The sequence below is a fragment of the Nothoprocta perdicaria genome, unplaced genomic scaffold (genome assembly GCF_003342845.1).
Source record: "Nothoprocta perdicaria isolate Ctin4 unplaced genomic scaffold, notPer1 scaffold_46, whole genome shotgun sequence".
In the NCBI taxonomy this organism is placed as follows: domain Eukaryota; kingdom Metazoa; phylum Chordata; class Aves; order Tinamiformes; family Tinamidae; genus Nothoprocta; species Nothoprocta perdicaria.
In genome coordinates this window covers 520,771-539,725 of record NW_020455710.1, presented here as the reverse complement: position 1 = coordinate 539,725, position 18,955 = coordinate 520,771, and the positions used below count along the sequence as shown (strand labels likewise).

At 48.2% G+C, this 18,955-nt stretch overlaps 1 protein-coding gene across 1 annotated transcript; it reads right to left on the bottom strand.

Moving 5' to 3' along the window:
- Window positions 1-223: 223 nt before the first annotated feature.
- On the bottom strand, window positions 224-15,594 carry GGA3 (golgi associated, gamma adaptin ear containing, ARF binding protein 3). Its single transcript, XM_026046794.1, has 17 exons — window positions 15,505-15,594; window positions 14,831-14,915; window positions 14,029-14,104; window positions 13,481-13,579; window positions 12,551-12,674; window positions 11,437-11,540; window positions 10,843-10,923; window positions 9,414-9,551; window positions 8,415-8,496; window positions 7,917-8,033; window positions 6,893-7,147; window positions 5,921-5,988; window positions 5,203-5,525; window positions 4,404-4,669; window positions 4,046-4,215; window positions 3,245-3,355; window positions 224-2,119 (listed from the first exon to the last, which is right to left on the bottom strand). Exons 4-17 carry the CDS (start codon window positions 13,562-13,564, stop codon window positions 2,009-2,011), a joined length of 2,034 nt encoding a protein of 677 aa, XP_025902579.1. The 5' UTR covers window positions 13,565-13,579; window positions 14,029-14,104; window positions 14,831-14,915; window positions 15,505-15,594; the 3' UTR covers window positions 224-2,008.
- Window positions 15,595-18,955: the final 3,361 nt, after the last annotated feature.

Here is an 18,955-nt window from a genome sequence, read left to right as displayed (position 1 = left end):
GGCATCTAAAGCAGTGAAACCTGCTTCCTAAGGACACACTGCAGCACCCGGGTGGATTTGAATGATTTAGGCAACACCCCTGCGCACCTGAGCAGGTTTAAATGACGTAGGCAATGCCCCTGTGCTGCGGTGTCTAAAGTGCTGGCAGGAACATGTCTGAGGCAGAAACAATTCTCTCCTTGTCCCCCACCCTATTTCATCGCTTTAAAACGGCTGCTTCCTCTGAGGATCCAAAGGCTTAACTTGCCTTCTGCCCGCCGCCTGCTCTAGGGAGCCGAGAGGCTCTGATCCCCGGGAGCCTCAGCCCAAGGGTTTATAGCAAGCTCTTCAGCCAAGCTTTGGGTTCATCCTCAGGGTTTCTGCAGCTGCCTCGAGTCCCTCATGAGGGCCTTAGGCCTTCAGTCCACTGAGTTTTTGACTTTTAGTGGAATTCTCCTCTTTGAATTCTCATCAGTGATGAGAATTCAGCAGCTGTAACATCTGCCTCGGCCAGCTAGAATATTCAAAGCTCTACTTGCCCTAATGGGTTTTGCAGCCTCCATGAACTCCAGCAGCACTTTCTCCTCTGGAGTTTTCCTCTTGCAACAGGCAGGGGCTCTCCTCCTGCCGCTCATTTTCTCAGCACTTTGGCTGCTCCTGTTCCTCAGGCGCTGAGCAGAGCGTGTGCCCAAGCAGCCAGTCCTGCGCTTCTGACAGAGAATGCTAAACAAACAAACAAACAATAATTTAAAAGGGTCTGTCTCAAAGCTAGTGGAGGCTTTGCTTGAGACTGGAAATAAAAAGGGGGAAGGAGAGGACTCCCGGAATCAGTTTCAGTGATTTCAACCAGGTTTCTGGGTGACTGTCAGCTCGAGCGGGTCAGGTCACCTGCCCCCTTTTAGCACAGAACACCTCTATCCAGCAAAAGAGCTTTCCCCTTGTGAAGACAATTGCACTTAGCCACTTAACACAGGGAACAAATAAAAGAGGGCATTAACCGCAGCGCATGCACCACCACGGCCCGCCGGGGCCGCCTTTCCTTTCACTGCCGCCTGTTCCTAGTGGGACGTTCTAGAGCTCTGGGATTTCCACCCTGCATCTCGCTGCGCTGCTCTGAGCGGAGCCCAGCTCAGCTGCAATGAGACCGTGCGCTGCGGCGGCGCCGGAGACGCTCCCGCCCGCCGGGCGCCGTCCTGCACCCACGGAGGCTGCTGCTGGCTCGGCTGCCCCGCTGCCTTCGCAACCTCGCCCCACGTTTCCTCTCTCATCCGCACCACGGAGTGCAACAAAAGGCAGAAAAATAACCAGCGTAGCCACCTGCACAGAGCTCGGCACCGCCTGCCCCAAATGGATCCGGAGAGGCAGCTAGCAAGATAAAATAAATATATCAACTAAATATACAGCAGTGTCACAACACAGAGCTAGGGGCAGCTTGCATCAGGTGTTGGCAGTGAAATGGAGGCAGGAGAGAAAGGGAGCTAAGGACCATTTCAGTGTGAAGACTCAGCCTTCCCTCCCAGAGCCAGCATTATTGCTCGACATGCTGAACTGGTCCAGGCTGGCACTGAGGAGGTGGAAGTCCTCGGGGCAGCAAGTGCGAGGGCTCCGCACTGAGGAAGCTCTTGGTGGCATCACTACCCCGCCAGCCTCTCGGTATCTCTGGACAGCAGTACAGGAATAAGCCAAACAAATGCCCTTCTGTTGGCAGGTCTCCTCTCAGGATGCAACAACTTCAAGTTTAATAGAGTAGAAGGTAGAACCAGATTCACCTAGAGGCTAAGATAGAAGCAGCCAGCACTGCCTGTTACTGGGTGCCACTCGGTCCGTGCTTGACGTAAATGTCCCAGGACCCCTTCAATGTGGGGCAAAACATTCCGGCCTAAAGCTACAAGCGGAGTGGTCAGGACATGTAAACGAAGCTGAACGTCACCAGTGGATAGCAAGTGTGTCCCTCCCCTCGTCACATTCAGTCCAGTCTTGTGGGATCCCTTCCTGGTCCTGTCACGGAGTCTCTGGCGGTGCCCCAGGGTCATAGATGCCCCCATTGCTCCACGGGGGGGAACTGATCCACTTCACCAACCTCTGTGCTGGGCTGCTCTCCCAGCGTGAAGGTCAGTCTGTATCTCAGCCTCACCTTCTCCTGCAGGAAAGACAAAAAGAGCAACATGAGAAGGGCCTCGGTTGCTCCTAAACGAAGCACTTGGCTGTAAGAACTCTACAGACACCATGGGTTCTGTTGAACACAGCGAGGGAAAAGGGGCCAAGGTAAGTCCAGGGGTGTTTCCAGCTGCTTGGCAAAGATGAGCTATTTACCTATTGGCTTTGTAACTCACAAGAGCATTTCTGTTAGAGTAAAACATTGGGAGAAAAGCATAAATGCCCTTCAGGAGCAGCTCAGTGGCTTGCCATACATACATGGTCATCAGCCACAGCGCTACTGCTCTCTAGTGAGCCTGGGGACATGCTTTAATGCTGCTGGAATAACTTGTCTTCTTCAAAATCAACCTCCTCCTCATGTGGAGGAAGATAAAATACAACAGTTCCTGCTTTGAAAGTTCCCAGAAAACAGTCAGAGAGGAATTAAACCAGTCCTTCAATGAGGCATCTCCATGTGCTTCAGAACGGGAAAGCTTTTCCACAGACCACCTGACATTTAGCACTCTGCATCTCACAGCTTCCACCCTTAAGGCCCTTTTGTCGTAATTCTCAGAACACAGCATCTAGGTTTACTCAATTAAAAATGATAATTACTTCAGCACACAACTTCAAGTTTTATGGAACAGGCTACTTTAGTGAATAATTACAGCAAGATTTCCCCAAAGGCCCCAGTGCTTCCACAGTAGCAGCCAGGAAAGGCTGGACCGTGTCCTTGTTTCACCTGGGACAGGCACCTCGCAGAACATTTCACAGGATAAGGGGAAGAACAAGACCCGACCTGAAGGTCTTGCCTCAGGTCCACCAGGCTACAGCCTCAATACAGCAGAAGCATCTCTCCAACACCAGCTAATTTAATATCACTTCAATTATCACTAAGCAGGGGGCAGGTCTAGGGCACAAGGGCACCAACAAGACAAATTCCTGGCTGATCTTTGACTGCTCTCTTTAAAGCTGAGCCTCATGCAGGCTGCTGCCCGATTCCTGAAGAAATGCAGAAGTCCTTCTCATGGCTTTTCTTGCTGAAAAGCCCTCCTGGGGAACCTGCTATCCCCCTAGCCCTGAACTGAAAGCACCACCAAATCCCGCTTTGTGGCAGGCCCCCTCTCACCTTTGCAGGATTTGCCAGAAGCATCACTTGGGTGATGGCAGCGGGCGGCTGGATGGGGTTAAATGGAGACAGCTCCGTGCCAGAGGGTGGTTGTAACTTCACTTTCATGGACTGCAAATGAGAAAGAAGGTGGAACCTCAGGGGTTGTCTTCTGCCTTGGGGACAACGCAAGATGCATGTGCAGGTCAGCTAGATGAACAGCCCATGACTGAGCTGAAGAGAATTAATTCAAGTGGGAGGATGAGGGAGACAAGAGCCAGCCCCATGTGCACAACACGACACAGAGGTTGGCAAATCAGCCCAGAGGGAAGGCACTGGCCAGGTAAATCCCAACAGCACCTTCCTGTATGAGAGCTCTTGCAGCAGAGGTTTTAATGCAGATGCTGCCACACTAACAGGCAAATCATAGTCAAGTTTAGGATAGTATTCAAAACATGAACCAGACATCAAAACGTAGCCGGCAGAGGTAGAAGCAGAATGGAATATATTTTCAGATTTAAGATGTCTTTTGAAAGCCAGTTCCCACAGATCTCAAGGATGTCTCTGTCCATGTAACAGACCTGCCACTGTGCTGAGCAGGACTCATCTTAGATGGCAAGAAAAAAAAAAAACAGTGCTATAGTTCTTGATCTATCCTCTTCAGTGTTTTCTGCCCCCAAGAACCACCTTCGTGTTTTGGAAACAGGTGGAACAGAGCTAATAAAGGCAGCAGCAGGGAGCTGGTGCCATCTGAGTCCCCCTGTCCACCTGAGCCCCTTGTGCCCGCGCGGCTCGAGGCTGCCCTGCGCCGCGCGGCCCTACCTTTGGCACGGCAGCCTGCAGCACGATGTTCCTCACGGGCAGCGGCGCCGTGTTCAGCATGGACACCACGACGACCAGCACATCCGCCCTGCCCGGCGGGCACTCCCTGGCAAAGTGCAGGAGGATGCGGAAGCCGTTCTTGTCATAGGCTGTCACGGGGAGGGCACTGCCTGCGCACAGAGGGGAGGCACGGGCAGGGTTACGCTGCAAACACCGCTTGGTTTGTAGCTCTGTTAGGCAACCCGGCTGCCCGGGACATTTTATTACACAGAGCTTTTCCTCACGTCATGCTCTTTGTCAGAAAGCTTTGCTTAAAAAAAAAACCTTCAGAGAAGGATGAAAAAGCTGACGTACTTACTGGGTTTAATGGATTCCAAGGGAACGTGGACGTTGGCCAAAGATATTTCAGGTGCTTTCAAGGGGCTGCCTTGCTGCTGGAACGATGCTGACTGGAAGAGAGGGCTTCCTGAGCCAGCGGTGCAGCTGCTTGGGAAAGGAATTGGAGGGGCTCCCGGGGCAGTGACTGGCAGCCCTGCAGCAGGGATTAATGGGGCAGAGCTGGAAGTGGCTGGCAAAGTAACCCCGGGAAACACTGAGGCTGTGGCCATGCCTTGGGTGGCGGTCCTGGAAGGGAGACAGAAAAAGCACAGAAAATTGAGCTCAATGTGAAGCAGGCATCTCACCATAAACCCTGAAATAAGAGCAGAAAAAAAGCAGTGATCTGCAACCAGGCTACAGGGACTCAGTAAGGCCTCACTGAAAAAGCAGAGCTATGTGGAAGTTGTGGTGCTGGAGATACAGGAATCATTCTCTCCAAGTCAAGAAGAAATAGAGCCCATTTTGGCCAAAACAGGCAAGGCTCAGATGAGCAAAGGCCTCTCTACCATAGACTGCTAAGCAAACTTACATGAAGGAACAATGTTGCCTTGCAGGAACAACCAGCTGCTGTGTCCCACCTAGCAGTGTCTGCCTTTCCCTGCTGGGTGTGGGGCTCTTGTATTAAGTTTGTATACTGGGACCTCCAGAGAAGAAAGGTCTCAATCCCACATTTCTACCAAATCAGAGTGGTGGATGTGTCTGTCTCTGAATAGGATTACTCTGTAGTCAGCCTTGCTCACAATTACAGGAGCAAAACAAAGTCCAGGACTGTTCATTACCCTTTGGCTTCCTCAAGGAGCTGTCCCAGTGCATCCATCTTATTGGACATACTGTTTCCCACGGCTGAGCTGAAGTACCCAGGGGCAGTTGGCAGAGTCTGAAGAGGCCCCACTGGGGCAGCCGGTGCAGCAGAGAACACAAACGGGGCTGAGTTTGGTGCAGTGCCACAGGCAGCAGGCTGCGAGGCTGGGAAAGTGGAGGGCAGCGTCGCCGACGGCCCACACGCAGTCTGTGACGTGGGCGGGAGAAGAGGGTTCCCTGCAGGGTTGCAAGCAACAGGCCCCATCTTTGAACCAAAGAAATCCAGGTCCAGCTGGTCATTCTGCAGGAGAAAGCAAGAAGATGCTCTGAACACTGCCAGCCCCTGCGGCAGGGGCAGCACTGTTACCAAGGGCCATAGATTTACTGCGAGAACAGCTCGTGGGTGGCAAGCAGCAAGGTCTGTGGCCTATGTCAGGCCTACATCTGATCAGTAATTTAAGCAAAGGAAGTGCTAACATCACAGGGGACAGTCTGGAAACTGAGAAAGCTCCTCTCAATAGGGATATGCGCTCTGTTCAGACACAGCTCTCTGATCCCGGGGACAGGCTTGACTTCCCCTCAGGAGCAGCTGTGCCTCAGCATGTACATGTGATCACAGGTTTCTCTGAGATGATGATGTGTCCCGAGACCTCCCACACTGACCACCCCTCCTGAGAAAAATTCCTTCCTTTGTACCTCAAACATGCTCCACTGGTTGTTTTCTGATGGCTCCTTCACCGCTGCGGGGGCTGGATCATTCAGGCCTGAAAGCAAAGATAAGAGTAAGTACCCGAGGGGGACACGAGCTAGATGCAATTCCCTGGCAGCTGCTCCGGTGCCAAACTACTTGATTCAACTCTGCGGAACCCAAGGACGTGCTGAAAGACTGAAACGTATTGCAAATCTATGGTGAGACTGGCAGCACTAGGAGCCAACAGCCAAACCCTGCTTGTGGCTCTCTCAACCCTCCTTATCTGCAGCTTCCCCTGCTATTCACGCCAGGGGTTCACAGGTTAAGAGCTCTGCAGGCTCTTAAGCAACTCTCCAAATCTCCCTGCTCTGCAGCACAGCTGCTAAGTCAGCTATGAAGTCCGTACTAAGCTACGGCAGGGGTGAGTTGCATGTCCAAGCACCACAGAGATCAGACTGTGATTACATTCAGCTCCATTTATTTGCAGTTTTCTTATACTGGATCACAGTAGTTTTATAATCAGAGAGGTGCAGAGAAGAGTCCAAGAAATCTCCTCGACTTCTCTAGAAATAGCAGACCTAAGGACTCGGATTTAGAGGAAAGATATCCCAGTGTCCATGATTTGTCAGCGGCACATATCACTGTTCCCAACTGCCCTTCTGAAACACCAGGCTCCCTCAACCCTCCTCAGCATGCACTGGACCTGTTACAAAACCAGAAACTTAGGCTCCACCAAAAACCAGGGCAGTGTGAAGACAGCTCCCATGGGTTAACCAAACCCGCTGGATGAGCTAAGAGCAGGAGAAAGTGGTGTGGTAGAAATGGGAGGTATTTGACATTGGGTATTTGACTGCCCTATGTGTGCAGTCAGCCCTAACACTCATGCTGGAGGCAAGAAGCGGACTTTGTTAGGCCCAGAAGTGGACTTTGTTAGGCAGGGATGGGGTAGCCCTGCTCTGGGCCCCTCAGTTTCTTACCTAAGCACAGGAGCTCCTCATCCAGCAAGGAGAGGGAAGCGGCCGTGCTGCTCTGCTGCGTGGGGGCAGCCTCCACTTGGCTCGAGGAGCTGCCCCGGGAGGGAGCGACCGCGTGCGGAGGCGGCGGCAGGATGGGGATTTCGGCCGGCGGGGCGGGCGGCAGCGGGGCGGGCGGCAGCGGGGGCGGCCGCGTGCTGGCCACGTCCAGCCCGGCCAGGTCTATGAGGGTGTTGGCATCACTGGTGGAGTCGCTCCCTGCAGCGGACAGGACAAGAGCACTCTTAGGGAAGGAGGCTCCAAGCAAGCACAACATACAGAGAAATCATCAGGCAGATGGTTTAGGTAACATGGTCCTCATTTAATAAATATAAACAAGAGGCTACCAGAGAGCTACAGAGTCAACAAAAATATGTATTTTTTTGTCTACTCTAGAATTCCCTTTGCATTTGTAACAGCCTTGCTCCAACAAGAAGCTGTCAGCATTATGTATGCTTTTATCCAGGAATATTGAACTGACTCCCAAGTGGTGTTCAGGCACACAAAGCACATCCAGAGCTTTCGCTGGTGAAACTGGTGAAATATAGAGTGAGTGACTGGCCTATCTTCAAAGATGGAATTGCTGTCAAAGTCAGGGACAGGACCCCTGGCCTGGCTCCCACTCCCTACTCTTGCCCTGAAGTTGTCCTCTTTTCTATATGTCACCATTAAGAGGCAGAACAAGGGTGAAAAGGAAAATGTATGAGTTTCAAGCCACACAAATCACTCGGACACAGCCTTGTTCCTGATCTTATCTAAAGTTTCAACAGCAATCAACCAGCAAAGGAAAATCAGAAGCTGCAGCACTGTTGCTTGTGTACAGAATGATTTATCCATCAATTCATACAGCTTGGGAGCTGTCTTGTGCCCCTTTGATTCACCAGCTGTTGGCCAGATAGGTAATTAACTGCAATTAATAGGAAACCTTGCCCAAACGATTTAAAAAATCCTGACTCAAAACAAAGCAATTAGTTTCTCAGGAACTCACCTTCTGCCACAGACATCGCAGGGAGATCCACTTCACCATTGACTACTTGCCCCTCTATTACTTTTTTATAGGAATTTATCACACGGGATAAATTATCACTGGCCTGCAGAATATCCCCTACATGCAAGAGAGACAAAAACGACCTCAAAGACTTCAGTAACTCACACCCCGAGTACTCAGTTATCAGCTGAATAACAACAACAAAAATAATAATAATCCTTTCCCTTCCAAACCAGCATGTGGCTCCCTCATTACCTCCCATAGCTTCCCAGACATCAACTCTATCTACCTTGCTTGAATTTAACTGATAAGCATAAAGAGGCACAGATCTTGTCCTTTATCTGCTTGTTCAAAGTAAAGTCAATCTACACAGGAAGAGGCACCTTTATAGCAGCTGTTCCCTTACTACCACCTAGAACAGCAAGAGGTTACAACAGCAGTCAAAAAAAAAGGAGACATGTGATCAAAAAAAGGAGATGTGTGATTTTTTTTTTTTACCCAAACTGCTGTCATTATCCTCTGTCTCACTGGCCAGTTTGAATAACGTCCGTCTTTTGGTTTCACACCTTTCACAGAGCTCCTGGGAAGACAGAAGAGGACAAGGGGTCACATCAGACGGGTTACTGTGAGCAAAACCTGTGCACATGGAGCAGCTCCCCTGGGAAGAAGGTCCTAGTGTGAATGTACAATCAAGAGCTCTCATCCCTGTCCTATTAACAAGTCTGTGAAGCACTTTTGATACAAAATATCTCAGTCTTCCTTCATATCAGCATTTTTGTCCAGGTTTCCCTGTAGTCCAAAAATGCTGTGTTCCTTCTGCAGCTCCTGGAAGCTCAAGGAAGGGCAGAATTGATTGCACGTTCTGCAATCACCCAAAGGAAAAGTGGCAGGAAGAATATGCTGTTATCCCTATAATACAGGCAACAAACCAGTTTAAGAACATATTTTCGGTATGTTAACTGTTAAATACATGCATAGTTTTAATGTATTAAATTAGACACTCCTCAAGGTCCTGGGTTTATCCAACCATCCCTCACGTGTGTTTTGATTTTTATCTTTTTGACCATCTCCCAAACTTAGATCACTAGCTAAAACTCTTGCTGAGGGAAGGACATTTTATCTACCTAGTTCAGCCTTCAGGGTACTCATTCAGAATGCTGCGAGGGACAATTCTTAGCTGCAATCAGTGTGTCCTAGTAGGAGCAGGAACAACATATTGCAGCTTCTCCATTCTGCTATACTGCATGTTTGGCAAACTGCTGTATCTCACTTCCCCCATGTCCAAAACAGAGCTATTACCACCCCTGAAAGGCACTGAGTCTTTGGTGAAAGGTGTTAAAAACATGATTATTTTCTTTCCTGCTGTTTCCAATGACCGCTCTTGCTTCTTGTCACTGCTCTCCGTTTTCCTGCACCGTTTTTATTGATCTTTCAACAGCATTACAAGCTGGAGGAAGAAAAGACTGACTGCAGGATTTCTGGGAAGCTCCGACCCACCTTCATGAGCTCCCTGTCAGCCTCTGAGGAATCCTCTTTGCTGTAATGAACCAGCATCTCATTCAGGAGCTTCACGTTGTTATTCACTTCCTCCAGTGTGTGCATGCGTTTTGTCACTTTTTGTATCCGAGCCTCGTCCTTCAGAGTGTAAAAGAGAGACACAAAAAGAGTGAATTTTCCAATAGAGGCCAGAGCATCACAGCAGCAGCTGTGATCTGTAACTCATGTCACATAATGTGTATTTAAGGTAGAACTAGGAATAAGAATAAATATTTTTTCCATTCACGTAAAGCATTGTTTATTTATCTCTTCACTACCATTCTAAAATTTTATGAAATCCCACAATTCTAACATGTCTCATTAAATAGATTTTTATGAATAATTACACAAACAAAACAAAGAAACATTCAAAACAGTATGTTCTCAAAAGATCCAAAGGTCCCTTTCTGAGCTATCAGAATGTGTTTTATTATTATTATTATTTAGGAAGAAGAGGGATTGTCCTTGATGAGATTTTATTTAAAAAAAAAAAAAAAAGATACACTTGAAACAAAACATGTACTACAAATAACCAACAATCTCTGGTAGAAAACATCCAACCATCTCTGAGCGGAGATTCCTGCCAAAGACGTAGGAGATTTTGCCCCGAATGAAGAAGCCTGAATAGAAAAATGGCTTCAGTAACCAAGACATCATCTCCAGTCCTCTACTCCCTTTAGCCAGGCTCGGGGTGAGTCATTTCCTGGACTCCAGGGATTCCAGGGATTCATGGCAGTGCCTGCCATGGGTGGATGCATCCCAGCTCCACGCAGAGGAAGGAGTGTCCGTGGCTGCTGCTGAGCCGTGAGGCTCAGCCCTGGGTAACCAGGGCGAGCTCTGTGCTGCTCCCACCAACGCCCCGACATGAAACACCATCCGGAGTGATAAGTGTGTATTAACTTCAACAGCCCATTCAGTCCTTCTCATCTTACCTCATCCTCCAATAGCAACACCCTGTAGACATTTTTGTGGTACAAGATCCCCAGTTTGTGGTCTAGTCACATTTTAGTTTTTCAGCTTTATAATCTAATCCCTAGCTTGTGATCTAGTCGCAATTACCACCTCATTCATCTCCCACAGAGCCCTACGAGGTTATCAGATGAGACTCTCTTACCACACTCACCAGCTGGACTAGATGAGTCAGTTGACTTAGAAATTTAGAGAACTAAACAAAATACAAGACTGGATGTCACTGCCAGACAGTGTCATTAAGACCCTGAGGCTTAACTACGGAATTCACCAATGCAATGGTGAATTCTGGCTCCTGGAGCCAGAAAAAAATCCCAGTTCTGCCATCCACACGATCTTAAAGCTTTCCACCAGTTTGGGGTCAAATTGTTTAAAGCTGCAAAGCAGGCTGCTGGGACCATCAGCCCTACAAGTTTCTTACCTCTTTTACCATGGATTTTATAAGCTTGTTGGCCTCTTGTAAATCATCTGGGTTTTTGCTTTTCAACAGCTTGGCTAGAAGCTGCAAGACAAGAGAGTATTCAGGAAACAGAGACAGCCCTTTCAGCACAGGGAAGCAGCAAGAAGAATTTAGAGAACAATAAAGGGAAAAGGGATACGTCCCACTACAACAAAGATTACACTGTTGTCATAGTGACTTCAGCAGGAGTCATTTATGGCTTTACTATTTTATGTGAGTTGCTACATTTTTACTTCTGTACAGGACAAATACTTTGAAATCTCTGACACTTTCGACACCAGACCAGAATTCCTCCTATACATCAGTTCTGGAACTATGAAGCACATTCTTTGCCTTCTAGCACTACAGCTGAACAAAACTGCAACACAGACAAGGTCTTAGCTGGGATTTCTGGTTAGGTGGATGGACAAAGTGGTCATACACAAACCAGGGAGTTCTGTGAAAACACGAACACTCCCCCCAAAAATAAAAGCTAAACTAGTATATTTTTCTCCTTTATTCTAAAAGTGCATTAGGTAATCACTCCAGTGATTATGGTACAAGTTTTCACTATACCTTGGATTTCTCCTCATCATCAAACACAGGGTTTTTGGGACGAGGTGGTGGAGAAGGAATCAGGGTTCTGTCTGCAGGAATCACAGGATCAAACATAACGATCCCTGAAAGCAGAGAGGGAACCCACATGGGTTGCACACGCAGTCACACCAGGCAGTGCACCCCACTATTCACATGCTGACAGCAAAGTGAACAAGGAGCCAATCTGTCCACCGATCCTAGCGTGCCCTTCCAAAGAACAATACAGCATCAAAATCACTGAACATGCTGGCTGGAGAATGAAAGTTTTCTTTAGAAAAAGGCTAAAACCTCAGCAACTCCACTGCCATGTTCATACTGCTCCTCTAATAGCTCAGGATATTCAGTAGCTCTCCACTATTTGTCTTTTCCCCTTTCACACAGGCTGTTGAACCACCCTGTGAAGCCCCAGACAATCCAGCTTTGTGCACAGTCAAGGGCAGGGGATTTGTTTGTAGAGAAGAGCTGACCAGGAAAGCAGACAGTCATGCAAGATGGGGTGATGTGCAGACTCCTAACCATCAATAGGGGAGAGAGCCAAGTTTCATGCCCAAGTTCCACTGACAAATCCTTAAATTTGTGCCCTACCCTAAAAATTGGGCTTTCCTAAAAGAGATTTGTATGCGTGTGTGTGTGTTGAAGCCACAGGCTTCTCTCCAGAGTTTTTTTTCCCCGCCTTCCTTACACAAGAAATTTGTATTCATTTAACTGAAGCTACAACGGTAAGATGATTTGGTTAAAAGAATACAAAAACCTATGTGGAGGCTTTTATTTGGCTTTCAATTTTGAATAAATCCTTTATTAGTTAGCTTCAGACAAACTAAAAAAGGCCATGCAAAAAAAAAGGCCAAACCAAAAGCATTTACAAGGTGTTTAGCTAATAATAATATCTAATAATCATCATAATAATAAACAGCCCAGGACATTTAAATGCAACTAGCAGTTTTCCCAAAGTTTCAGGGAGTTTGGGACTTGTTCTGCCCTCTCTCAGAGCTTGCCTCGACTCCCCACAGAATTAGGAGCTGCACATTTGGTGACCCTCCTGCTCACAAGCAGGGGCTGCAGGGAATGTGGGAAGGAGCAGCTTCCTCCCTACCTTGTCGCTTCAGCATGTAGTAGGCGTCTTTGATTTTGGATTCTTCTGGCAGAGCCACTGTCCAGCTATAGAGCAATTCAATGACTTTGGTTTTCACCTTCTCAGAGACCCGGTCTCCCAGATACTGAGAGCGGTAAAAGAGACAGAGATCAGTTTTCCACTTTATTCACTTCTTTTTAATAATAAAGCCCAAACCCAGAGAAGGGGGATTCATCATTGTACTTTAAAAGCTGTATATTTGCAGGTGATCTAAGATGCCTCTTACTAAGAGGGGGAAAAGAAAGCTCCTCTAATGCATTTGAAGTAACAGGGAGCAGAGTCTTTAAAATCATCACTCAAAAAAAAAAAGATATATTGTTAATTTTATTTTTTTGCTATTTATAAGTTACAGCAATAAAAATATTCTTCTAACAGTGTTTAGAGGGAAAAAATCTTAAATACTTGATAGTATTAATCCTGTCCTAGGACACTTCTATCAATTTTTGAGTTAGCCTGATCCTGGATATTGAGGAATTTACCCAGGCATTTGCCCAGACTCCCTTTACACAGAAAGGCAGCAGCACGGTGAGGATTACAGCTCTGCAGTGCATTGCTAAATCTCATACTTCAACCTTTGCACCACACTTCTCTTCTATTGATGCTGCCAGGGAGGGAGGTGGGATATTTTTCCTTAAAAAATATCCTGTGGTTTAAAAGTTCTGGAGTTAAATGAAGCATTAGGATAATAAAAAGACTATTCACAGTAAACAAGGACAGTTTATGGAGAAAAGTAAGGGTTCTGTGCTCCAACTGTTAACTAATAAATGCTTTTGAATATTGGTTAATGTATGCAAAGAGCTAGACAGAGCACTGCAAAATTTTGCATGCTGCTGGTAGCTTAGGGAAGCCAGAGAGTAAATATTGTAGTAAGGCAACAAGGCAGGCACTAACCTTTGGAGACACAACTTTTATTAACTCGTTTAAAAAGCGAAATTTCCCAACTTCATTATGAAATCTTCTCCCGCAGTTTTTCATACAAGCTTCCAGCACCTGCATTCAAGCAAGAGAAATGGGTGGGGAAATAATGTCCCAAACCTACATTAAGAGCAGAGCTGTTCTCTGCTCATGTGTTCCTGCTCTGAGATGCCTGGTGTGCCTCCCTCTTCTTTAGGGGTGACATAAGTTGGCCCCCAACTCTCGGCAACAGATAGAAAGATCAGAGTTATCTCCCTATTAGGGCTGACAACAATGGACATAAATCTTGCCTGAAGACAAGACACAAAAGCAGATAACCTAAAACAGTTATTTCTGGCTCCTCTGTGGCTAATGAGCTATCTGGACGCTTCAGTTATGTAAACTGCCCTGCCTTTCACTGTCCACTCCCTTCCAGCAGAGAAGAACCATGGAGTTTGGCCCCAGAAGTGGCTCCAGCTCATCCCAGTGAACCAGACACACACGATGTCAAATGGGATTTAAGAGAGAGGCCAAGGGCTACCTACTGTCAGGGCTTGGACTGCCTCCCATTCCTGCGGCGACTGGATTTTATGAGCCAGGAGTCTCACAGCTATCTGTGGCCTGAAACAAAGCAGATGACCATTAGAAATAAAGCAGGCAACGAGACGTGTTTCATACAGTTAAAAGAAAATGTCCTTTTAGTACTTTTCGGGGTTACATTAGTGCACAAAAGCTAACAAGAAATATTCAGGGTGTTTCAGGAAACTGGGGTGCTTCACACATAAACGGAAGCACAGGCTGGCAGCGTGAGCCAGCAAATCCTGACCCCTCCTTGGGAGAGCCTTGCAGGATGAGGGGCCCAGGGCATCACCTCGTCTCTCTGTGCCTCAGTTTCCTTTTTCCAGGAGAGGACATTCCCTCCTGCCCTCACAGAAAGCCTAGAACCCCAGAGGTTCCCCTTGTAGACCCTTTTGTAAGGTTTCCCTTGCAAAAAACTTGTAAAAGCTTTGAAGATGTGAAGTCCCACCAAGCAGCAGGAGAGACAAACACATTTTATAGACCAAAAACCAGGATCAGCTTGGCTACTTAAGACAGCTACCGAAGCTGGTGTAACAGGCAGATTCCGAATCCGTATTTTCCAGATACCCATTTTGGATTAAACTATGCTGCCTTTTATCATAGAAAAGAAACCAAACTTTGCAGCATCTTGTTCCTTTCATAACCAAATTTTCTCTGTGATATCAGTATACAAAAAGAAAATATAAAACTTCAGTAACCATAGGACACATTTTATACCATGAACGTTAATTTATAACGTCTCTAAGTCCAAGTGCTTGGAACACCCACCCCTCGAGTTCTTTGTTGATCTGGTCACAGAATCCAATGATGTATTCCCAGTCTTCTTGTCTGTTACAGGGGTTGGTGGCTTTATCTTTGGCAAGGAAAAGAGAACATATTACTAAGAGAGCAAAAGAAACAAAAGGTCACACATTTCCTAGAGAAAAGCATTTGGCATCCACTGCCAGCTATAAAAAAGAAGGGGAAATGAGTTTACATATGTTATGTCTGTCTACCTCGGGTGTTCGGAGAGAAGGGTGTGCCCAAGTCACACCTAAAGACCCAGGAAGAATCACTGCTTTCCAAAAAGCAGACACCAAATCTCAAGTACTCAAACCCACAATATTTTCATACTCTAAAGAAGAACAGAAGAGGAAATACCGCAGCTCACAGCCTCTGCATGAAATGCTCTCCCTTTCCTTTTTGTCTCTAACATTAAACTACTCAAAGGTTAAACCCTTGTGCTTTCCACATAGGAGATGCTTTTTGCTTTCCCCGAGAGCTTTGTGGAAGTAGCAACTGGAATATGTGGTGTCTAATATAAGTCCCTTAGCACTGACACTTGTTTTCAGAGTGCCAGCTGATTTGTTAGATGCATTAGCATTTCTCCTTGGAAATCAGCACCAACATTTATTATTATGCATTCTGTTGTTCTTGCAAATAATCAGCACCACAGGCTGTACCTGATCAGGAAGGCAAATGCTGGGTGCTCCAATCGAGAGGCTGATGTTTTACTGACTGGGCTATTTCAGGCTCTTGAAGGATCCTCCTCCCCGAGGCACTTGTTTATGGCACTGACTACAGAATACTGAAACTATCAAAATCTATTTTTATTCCAAGTGTATCTTCTCCACATACTTTACCTAATGCTGATGGAGCACCGAGTTTACGGTAGACAAGATTCATGCTTTAACCTAATTTTCCAGCTGAGATGATATAGATTTATTTGTTTTTTTACTGTAAGGAAAGCAACAACACACTGCAGCTATATATCTATGGGTGGGGTTTAAGAAGCATTTCCCCGAATTTAAATACAGCAGAGATCAATACAGAGAAGATTATATAGACAGATAGCACAGAGCAGGGGGCTAAGCACACGAAGGAAAGGGCAAACACGCCTGCACTTCAGTCATCCAGGGAAGCAAAATAAAATCAATGCATGCTACATTACAAACTGCATTTTTGATCATCATTAGAACGTATCCTTTTCATGGGCAGATAAAAACAACAGCTGCCAAATGACTACTCTGAAACCTCCTTTCAAGAGAATCTCTGTCCTCCTACTGCAGCAGCCCTACCAGGTCTGCTCAGCTTCCCTCGCTCACAGGAGAAGAGCTGAAAAACAGTCTTGCAATTTGTTCCACACATTGCATCTGCAAAACACTCGCCACAGGTGGATCTCTGCACCACACTGCTTATTTTTATGGGTCCCTGGGTAAGCAAAAGAGCATCCAAGAAGGACTAACCGCAGGATCACATCTTGCTGTACTTGCTAAGCTATCAAGCTACTTTCTGAACTCAAGATTCAATGGAGGGTGAGTTTTCAAAGCGGCTGCTGCAGAGCCAAGCATCCCTTAAAGCACAGGTGGTACTTGGTCCTTATGACCCCATTTGCAGCTGCTAAACCCCCTGGAAGCATCACGAAAAAATGGACTTGTAGCAATGCACGGTCTTGTCACACAAGCCAAGTGGCACCGCGGGCAGCTCAGTGCGCCAAGCACCTCTGTGCCCAGAGAAGAGGCAGTCACTTGGCTGGATCAATGGGATGTATTTTATAAACACACAATAAATTGATTAAATACATCCCCTTTACACAAGTAACTAAGGGTACTCAACCAAATGAAAGGACCATTGCAGGACGGCGATTTCCATGCTCTAAAATATTACATCCTTAGCTTCCCCACTGAAACTACCAACACAGGCCTGTTTGGTACCAGCTACAAAATCTGGTGTCATGCGGACGACGCTTGTCCACGAGTCTCAAAGTCCCATTTCCCAAGGGGAACCAAAGCCATGAGCAGACCCCAAGGAGCAAGCTGGAAAGCAAAGGCTCTGCATTGCTGCACGCTGCCAGCACCTGCGCTTCAGCACCTCGACACTGCTGCCCTCAAACAGCCCCCAGCTCCTGCTGCTCGACCTAAGCTCCCCAGCCGCCGCCGAGCCAACGGGCCTCCCTACATGTGCAACAACGGTGCTTATTTCCTTCAGAGAGCAAAGGCTCTGGAATGCAGAGAGCCACAAAACACTCACTGAGCGGCAATAAAGGCTCATGTTGCTCCTGGTTTTACTTCTCTATTGGAGAGAGACAAAAGCTGACTCAGCAATAGGTTTTCCCACGTCAGGCTTGGCACAGGAATTGCGCATCTCCGACCATCCGCACCCCGGGAAGGAGAAACAGGATGCTGATCCATGACAAAAGGTGGAAGAAACAAACAACTGGAATGAGCTTCATTCCTCTGCATCTATTAAAGAGCCGGACAAAGCCTGCCATGAATGACAGACACCGTCAAGGAGGCTCTCTCTGGGTGCAGTGCAACAGGCAGCACCAAAGCCAGAGGCTCCAGCGGTGTTTGCACAACTGACATTATTTCCCAACCTTCTCCTCCGTTTCGAACACATGTGGGAGAGGAGCTTGCAGGCTGGAGAGAAGCACAAAAGGTCACCCCTCTCCTCCCGGCTGCCTGAAAGGAGATGAGGAAGTTGCTGGATCATCACGGGCTGAAAATGAGGATCTTGCTGCAATATTAGGACAGGAGAAGGATGTTACTCCACAGCCCCAAGCCTCTGCTCAATGACATGAGACAAGGCAGCAAGAAAAGCCATGTGCCACTGATACAGCACGCCCGGACCCACAAGGTTCACGTGAGACACGGACATCTTGTTGACAGGTACAAAACCCCCCTTGGCGAGTCCGGCAGAAGCACCACGTGCACCCGTCCTTGCGCTTCACCCTCCTGCTCCACAGCACTGCTCCAGCACCCCTGCAGAACCCCCCGGCCCTGCTCCGACGGGAGGAGCTAGGGAATCACAGCGGCCCAAAGCACGGGAGCGGTGAGCAGGCACAAACGCGTCGCCCCCGAGGAGCCTCGAGGCCCGCGGACGCTCTGCCATCGGACACGTTCCCTCGCAGCGAGCGAGGAGGCTCCTTCGGCGCCGCTGAAGGTGGGTCAGAGGGAAGGAGGCTCCTTCGGCCCCGCCACAGCCTGCACGGCCGCCTCCTCTCCCAACTTCCACAATCAAGAGCAACAATTAACGCCCAGGACAGGAAGCTTTCCACACGACAGCCTGAAATATCCTTCCCCTGGGCGCCATCCTCGCACACGGAGCGAGCGCAGTGAGTCAGTCCTCGGAGCAGGGGACGTGGGTGTTCCTAGGGATGGCTCAGCAGCCACAATTAAAGCACAGGAAGACGCTGACGAGCCGGGGGAGCTCAGGGGAGGAGCGGATGCGCTCAGGTGATGGAAAGCACTGATCTAAAACGAGAACCAGGAGCTAAGGCCATAGCTTGGCCAGCAGCTCCAGTAACAGAGGATATCATCAGGTATGAAGGCGAGTTTCATACTAAAATACCAAGGAAGAACAAGAATTATTTCATCATATCCAGAAGGACAATCCTTAAGACAGCATGGGCTTTATATTGAGAAGGCTTTAGGGTAATGATGGCTGTTGGCTACCTGCATTGTGCCCAGCTCGTGAACTTGACTCCCTAATGCAATGAAATAAAAGCTGTATTTATAAAGAATAAGAAGGAGAATCATCCTGGAGCCATGTCAGTGGGTGAGGAGGCTCCCGTCGGGAAGCAGCCGCAATGCCTGCGCTGGGATCCGATGCAAAGCGGTGGCTGCTCCCAGGGCTCAGGCCGGGCCTGGCGGCGCCGGCCGCCGCATCGCCTCCAGAAACGCCCGTCAGCTCACGGGGACCCTCGGCGGCGGCTCCGGGGGCCAGGCCAGGGTTTCCTGCTCCTAACCTCCAGAGCCTGCGGTGACAAGGGGGTTTTTGGTGTTAACGAGGGCCCTGTGAATAAGGGCGGGAAGGCGCCCGGTTGTGTAACCCGGGAGCGCGATTCGCACCGGGAACGTTCCCGCGGCGAGCGGGCACGAGCAGCCGCGGCCCCGCTACCGGCGGCTCTGGCTC

Bases quoted from the DNA above. Each gene is read 5' to 3' on its own strand.
- GGA3 (XM_026046794.1), bottom strand. From the start codon at position 13,564: ATGAAAAACTGCGGGAGAAGATTTCATAATGAAGTTGGGAAATTTCGC. The intron at 8,034-8,414 runs GTAAAAAAAAAA...TCTTGCATGTAG, and splicing joins GGATAATGACAGCAGTTTGG to GGGATATTCTGCAGGCCAGT. The intron at 5,989-6,892 runs GTAAGAAACTGA...CTTTGCTTTCAG, and splicing joins TGAGGAGCTCCTGTGCTTAG to GCCTGAATGATCCAGCCCCC.